The following is a 7,754-nucleotide window of genomic DNA, read 5'->3' as shown; positions in this document are numbered from 1 at the left end:
AATTGTCAACTTGTGTAACAAAAATATCTCTTATGAAGACTGCTGTGTGCTGAGTAAAGGATGGAATTGTGCCCCTGCACAAAGGGCCAATAAATTGGTTATGATTAATGAACTTAGGGACTATGTAAGAAAATTAAATTTCAGACTTCTGTTTGGGAGTCAGAAACAACATAGTTGTGATTTTTACAAACCTAGCTGTTATAATCCACCTTTGTGTAAAGAGTTAGAAATGTTTTTGAATGCATGTGAAATACAAATGTTGGAAATGTTAGAAGATGACACAAAGTTCAAATACTTTAATCTCACAAAAAAAAGAGAAAGAATGTTTTGATGCCTTATTGAAGGATGACAGTATACTTATTTTTAAGGCTGACAAAGGGGGAGCAATGGTCTTAATGGAGAGGGAAAATTATGAAAGAAAAATGAAGGAAATGCTATCAGATTCTAGCTTTTATAAATCAGTTGATATGACTGATATTAGGAAAGGTTTTTCTTTAATAGAATCATGTATAACAGAGTGGTTCTATGCTGGGAGAATTGATGAGAAGACGAAATGGAACATAACCAACAATAATCCTAAAATCAGTAGGATTTTTGGAATACCAAAAATCCATAAAAATATAGATTCCCCCCCCCATTAAGACCAATAGTTGTCAGCAGAAATAGTAAATTAGAGGATATGTCGATTTTTGTAGATAAACATTTAAAAAAGATAATACCAAAAGGCACTACATATATAAAAGACAGCTATGATTGTATGAAAAAGCTTAACAATATAAATGGCTCTGTTATACTACTAACACTTGATATAAATTCTCTTTATACAATGATTCCAAATAAGGAAGGGATGGAAATGATTAGAATGGAATTGTTACAATCAAGAGAATTTTCTACAAACACTAAGTCTGCTTATGGAAATGATAGATCTTGTTTTGAGTTATAATTTTTTAGAATTCTATGATGAATTGTTTGTACAAGTTAATGGCGTAGCTATGGGTGCTGCTTTAGCCCTGAGTTATGCCAATTTATTCATGCAAGGATGGGAGTCAGCAAATATTCTTGAAAGTGGTTTTGCAAAAAATATTATAAAAATGTTAAGATTCATCGATGATATCTTGATAATTTGGGATGGCACTGTAGAAGAACTAGAATTATTTTTGAAATATATTAATAATGTGTGTTCTTACATTAAGTTTACTCACACTTTTAGTAAAGAAAAGATCGATTTTTTACATCTTACGATCTATAAAAAGAATGGGAAATTAGTTTCAAAAATTTATAAGAAAGTATGTCAAAATAATATGTATTTACATTATTCAAGTTTACATCCAAAGAAAATGAAATGGAACATTGTCAAAGGTCAAATTAATAGAATTAGTAATTTGATGGATGATGATGAAATTTTTTATACAGAAGCCAATAACTTTTGTGATAGGATATGCAATAGAGGATATCCCCAAGAAATTGTAAAAAATGTTATGAGAGAGGAAGTTATAAAGAGGAATAAGGTTATGATTAATCAAGTGGAAAAAAGTCCTTATTTGAAATTTTCAACAGCATTAGCAGTACAAAATAGTACTGATCCGTGTATGATCAAGAACATAGTAAGAAACAATTGGGGAATTTTTAAAGGTAATAGTAATTTATTATAGAAGTTAGGAGATGAACCCAAATTTGTGCAAAAAAGAGCAAAGAATTTTGCAGATTTTATTTTCAAAACAAGTTAAATAAAAACAGGGTTGAAGAAGAAAAAAAAGGAATGCTTAGATGTTTTAATTGTAATTATTGTCATTATTTATATACAGAGAATAACGAAATTCTTATAGGTAAAACTTTGGTACAAGTTCCAGGCAGATTTACTTGCAAATCCAAAAATGTAGTTTATTTATTAATATGTTTAGAATGTAATTCATTTTATGTAGGTAGAATGGGTAGAGAATTATATAGGAGAATATATGAACATCATTACGCTATAGGTAAAGGTGATGTTAAAAATGCTATGGACAAACATTATGTAGAAAACAGATGCAAAATTAATTTTAAATGTTTGGTTATAGATTCAATCCATCCCAAAGTTAAAAAGATCAATATTGAAGAAGAATTAGGCTGGCTTGAATATTGCTGGCAGGTGAGAATAAATGCATGTTTTCCCCCTGGTCTTAACAATAGAGAGGAATTTATTATGTATTTAAAACGAAAAGGATTGAAACATGAACTTCTGGCTGATTCATGTTTTATAGTTTTTCAAATATATATAGTTTTGTTTTTAATATACAGTTAATTATTTCTTAATTAGAGTTCTTAATTGATTTTTTAAATTGAATATGTATTTAAATGAAATGTTTGTGTTTAACCACTAGTCTGAAGAAGTCTCCGTTGTCAGGAGATGAAAGCGCTCACTTGTGATTTACTTCGTGGTTGTACTTCGTGTTTTTTTATCTGGAGGAATTGTTGGATTTCTGGATTAAACCTCTTTTTGTGTCACTGCCAGCTTTTCTTCATTTTTTGGATTATTTGAACTGAAGTTAAAGCAATCCTGTCTTTCCTGCAAAGAAAATACAATTCTAAAAAGGTGGCAAAGACAATCTTCTAGAACCAAGTTCAGATCTCAACCAGGGTTGGAGCTGGAAATGCATTAATTAGTTTCAAAAATGGAGAATGTTCCTTGCAAATGTATAGACAGGATCTACCTGTGCTTCTGTATTCTCATCACGTGGCTCAGAGTTCTTTGACAAGTAGACTTTGAATAGCATTTTAAGACCACTGTTACAGACAGCAGGGAGATAAAAACAATATATTTTTTTATAAGTGAATGTCAAAATCCTTGACTTGACACAGCAAGTGAAAGTTATTTCCATTTGGCAGAGCATAAGAAAGGTTTGATTCAGCCCCCACTAATAATACCTCCAGAGTGTCCTGTGATACCCCAAAAGCTTCATACTGCTGAGACCTAGAAAGCCTGGAAAAACGGTTGTTCTTTCAGAGTATCATATACCCTTGCCCAGAAAGAGAACGCCACATCTGATGAACAGTGGAAAATGAAGACAAATTATCAACTTACAGTACAGTGGAAATCATCTGAAAAGGTTAAGGGATGTCAGTAGAATATTGATAACCAGTTCCTCTGCACTTTGAACAGAATCTTTTGTATTATAAGTATAGAAAGCCTAAGTTATTATTTTGCTAAGAGGAGAAGACATCCAGCTGCAAAACACAAGGTTATAGCTAAGCCTAAGCAGAAACTGGAATTTTCAGCTGCTGTAAATAGGACCATCTCCAGTAGACCTACAACTACTTCATCCAGAAGCTCCCATTTAGTATGAATCTGCACCAGCACCACCATACTGAATCTGCTGTTCACACTAACTGTACACATTTGCATATGTAAAGGGCATATGAAAAGGATACTCTCAGTTTGCTGAAGTGAAAAATGATAGCCATAGCAGTCATACAGTCAGTACACTAGCTTTACAAGTATCCCCAAAGACCATCTGACCTCTTAGCACTAACTCACTGATATAATGCACTGCACCTGATACCAGCACTTGCGTGACTTCAGTCTCTCCATTTTCTAACTAGACCACTAGGGAGGCATATGTCATAATTGCTTGAGCAAGTAGGTTCCTAGAAGCAGGACTTTATCTACCAGTCAGGGGGACATTATTCAAGATTTCTATTCCATTCAGACAAAGCCAGTTCTTGTAAATGCTGGTTCAACAAGTCTGACGTTTTCACAGGGCAGAAACACAATGCAATGGCCATGAATATTGATACTTTGAGGCAATCTCTGGCCTGTGGACTGAAAGAACTGTTCTTTTCTTCCGAGCATGAAATTAAATTCATATGGGAAAGAGAAAAGGTTCACTCTTGAGAAGAATTGGGTATTACACCTATGGATGTGAGGTTTCAGATGCATTCAAAAGCAACTTGTAGACATGGAATGTGATCCCAGGCTCTAGAAAGCTTTGCTGCTTTCAAATCCTGTTTGACTTAACACTTGGAAGCAGCTACAGGTAAGCCCAATATCTAATGAAAGGAATGCATACATCCCTAAACACTCAATGTGGGCAACTACAAGCTTAAATTCCATAAAGTTGTGAGGTATACAGGACAAGCCAAACAGCATCTCCAAAACAGGCATTCTGTAATCAACATGAATGTGACAGAATCATGATATCTGGTGAATCATAATGTACATATACCTGTGGCTTGTCTAATGCTATAAATAATCCCTTGTATCGAAAAGTAGAATGAAATGCTACACTAACATTCTAAACTTTTTAAAAATGTACAAAGGTACTGAAATGTCTGAGCTTGAGGCTGGGCCACTGAGGCTCTGTTGCTGTTGTTGGCACAAAGAAAATCAAGACCATTTCCCCAGGCGTTTAGTTTTAGGTATTCTTCTGAAGTTTCCTTTTAATGACTAGATGTAGCTTTTCAAGCAGAAAAGAAAGATCTTTCCAGTATGGTTGTATCTGTAATGTAGAGACCAGCACAGCTGCATTGCTCTACTGTAGAAAATGAACAATCCAGCCAGAGAGAGGTAATTTGTTCCCCAGTGGCCTATGTGAAAGGAGATCTTATACACCTCCTAGGGAAGGACAGAAGTGGTGTAGCAGACTATCAAACTAAGTTTTGGAAAGCAGCAGAGCAGCAGCTTGGGTAATGCGTGTACCATTACTAGGAAAATGTCTACTACCAGTCTGTTGTTACTGGCCCTTTCTGAATGGAAACTTGCCTTCAAACACCTCCATCAACATAGAGCTGATGCCCAGGTTGGGACTGAAGCCTCTTTTTGTTTTTAAAAGTTTAGAAATAGACATGGCATTTTGTTCAGGCATTAAGCTTCACTGAAAAGCTTTAATTCCTGAAAAGGTAAGATTCCCCCCCTAAAATAAATAAAATAAAAAATGTCCCTTGTTGAAAGTCTTATGGAAACAATAGATGTTACACTTTGGATGACCTTCACCATTCACCTAGCTACACCACAAGAGGTCTGGAAAGATTGGCTATAAACATCCACACAAAACTGGTGATTTTAAGTAGCTCCATCATCTTCTTCAGATCACTAAAATACTGCAACAGTGGCCAAATTTAACCAAGATGCTTGCCTGAACAGAGTGAAGAATTCCACGTAATTCAATGCCTTCAAATAGAGCACTGCTGGAAAATGTATACCTGAGTGGTTATGATGCAATAAATTTCCACTTCGGGAAGTTGGTACGTTTGTTTTGGTGACTTAAACTGGTTAAATGATGCTTTTAATTAAAGTACCAAAAAGGGGTTATTAGACAGAAAGTAGAAGCCTTCTTGAAAGCAAATGTTGTGAACCATACAACAAAGAACTGAGAAGAATTTGTTGAATGCTCACCATGATTATAAGGAAAGTCTTTCTCATCAGTGTGACTGGCAGGGAGAACCTGAGGGAGTCATTCAGGAAGCATTTACATATTTCAGCATTTGTTTTCGTTTTTAAGAATGGCAGTAACCTAAGACAACAATGACTCCATAGTGTTCCTCAGGCAGTCCGCAAAATCAGCACCTTTCTGAGGAACAGAAAGAGCAGAAGGTATGACTATGAAGTAAACATGCCAAGGAGGAGAAGTTCTCTTTTCCTTCCTGAAAGATTCCAAGGGATTCTACACACACACACACACACACACACACACACACACACACACACACACACACACACACACACACACACAAAGGTTGACAGATTTTGCTAGGATGGGCAAAAGGGGTCAGCTGCCCTGGATCCTAGGTGTTATGGGGCATGACAGGAAGATGCCGAATAATTGGTAATACACTACCACTATTCAGAAATGAATACTGATAGTATACTTGCGATCAAAGTTGAAGTGATTTAGTGCTTTGTGTGTGATACTGAGTGTCAGAATAGGGAGCTATGGCTTTGGTAAGGCTGAATGGAGTGCAAGCTCCAAAGCTCTTAACAACATAGTCTTTATCCCGGGAGAAAATTATACACATTTTTCCATCAAAACCTGACATACATGCCACAAGGTAAATTCCTGCGTGTAAGAAGATATAAAACAATGAAGGAAAGACATGAAAAGAGGGAAGTTCCTCTCCCTTCTGCATGTGCTTACAGTGATGTGAAGGGATAACACAAAGAAGGAATCCCTGTTTGAAACAGCTTAAGAAAAGGCTTCCATGTACACCTTCTAATATTTGCAAGATGTACAAAATGAGTGTCTGCTGATTATTAAATTACCTTGAAAAAAAACTTATAAATCAATACAGGGTCAAACTGGGAAGGCATAGTTTACAAAATGAAAGTATCAATGACTGTCCTTACTGAAGCATTAGCAACATGTGACCAGCCCGCAGAAAAGGCTACAAATAAGCCTTGTGCTCACTTTAAGAAACTGGCACATATAACTGGCAAAAACACACAGTAACATAAATAAATGTTGCACTAATCATCACTGAAGCCTGCTCATAAGGCTGAGGGGAGCTGTGAACGAAATGGCAAAAAAAACTTCATACTAATCATAATGGTGTTTGCCAGCTTGGAATCTCATAGAAACAACAAAATGCGAGTGTGAGGCCCGGCAAATAGATTTAAGTAAGTGAAGGAAGGGGAAACTCACTGCATAAAAACTGCAATAGTAAATTTTAGTACTGACAGAAGCAAAAGTTTTAACATAAATAAATGCATTTACCCAAAACGTTAAGCAACTACTCACTCCCATTGCTAAGACAAGGCAAAGAGGGTACAAGCTGTCAGAGGGTGTGACTGGCACCATAGAGTAAAAACATTCATTTAAGCAGCTACTATTTTGATCAGAGCTACTTACAAAATTTGATTTAGTGTCCGCGAGTGTGTGTTCGCCTACAAACTTATGTGCTATCAACTGAAGCAATGAGTTAAGAAACTATTTGATACAATTATACAATTTATGAAAGACGGTTTTTCCTTTCTCCAACACTCGTTTATGGGGGACAGCACAGGGTATCAACTGACCTAGCTATAGCCCTGCAACTACTGGAGGCTTTTACATCTAAAGTCATGACATATTAAAGCAGATCAAATCTTTCTGCCTTCCCCATTCCCTAGTTACATCCTCACATTTTTTTTTAGAGAAAATATTTATGTTTAATGATTACTCAGCTCTAACAGGGGCTACAGAAATGTTCTATATATCATTAGTGTATGTTTCTGCCCTTTATGAACCAAAAATGCCTGCTAACAGCTGTGACCTGATTTAAGGAACAATGATATGCAACATCACACACACAAACACACACACACACACCTTGGTGGTCTGAAGCCATTCTTTCATCTTGGTTCCGGTTACTTTTTTCACTACTACAGTAAGAATATTCAGTACAGTCTACGTATTTTCTGATCACGTAGAGGCTGGGCTTTCCATTGTTGCTAGAAGATGAGCAATTTTTGCCCTCTGTGCTGGAGTGATGTGTTGAGTCATGTATATGATGCTATCCATAGCAACTTCAGGGTTGAGCTGAAGCAGGCTGTAAAATGAAAAGAAAAAAAGGTGAAAAGACATAATTTGTCTTAACATAATAAGGATGAATATAAAGTATTAAAAAAATCTGATGCCTTATTCTTATGCCCTGCATTGCCATGAAAGTGTCACACTGACCCGAATAAAACCCTTTTTACTCAGAAAAGGATTTAACTTCCTAAGGATTGAGGTAGGAAACTAAACTCATTAACTTAAAAGATAATCAAACAGTTATACATCTTTATCTATTAAAATAAATAA

The 7,754-nt window shown here is 35.7% G+C and overlaps 1 protein-coding gene across 1 annotated transcript in view; it reads right to left on the bottom strand.

Moving 5' to 3' along the window:
• Positions 1-3,471: 3,471 nt before the first annotated feature.
• ACACB (acetyl-CoA carboxylase beta) overlaps positions 3,472-7,754 on the bottom strand; it is a 1,510,375-nt gene continuing 1,506,092 nt past the window's right edge. Inside the window, exon 52 of the mRNA XM_044068517.1 lies at positions 3,472-7,500. Within this exon, the coding sequence (XP_043924452.1) occupies positions 7,374-7,500 (127 nt within the window). The 3' untranslated portion in view covers positions 3,472-7,373. The remainder of the gene's footprint in view (positions 7,501-7,754) is intronic.

This window comes from Protopterus annectens, chromosome 4.part0 (genome assembly GCF_019279795.1).
Source record: "Protopterus annectens isolate FY-2018-M chromosome 4.part0, PAN1.0, whole genome shotgun sequence".
Lineage (NCBI taxonomy): Eukaryota > Metazoa > Chordata > Ceratodontiformes > Protopteridae > Protopterus > Protopterus annectens.
Note: the sequence above shows the minus strand (reverse complement) of the source record. Positions and strands in the feature narration are given on the sequence as shown.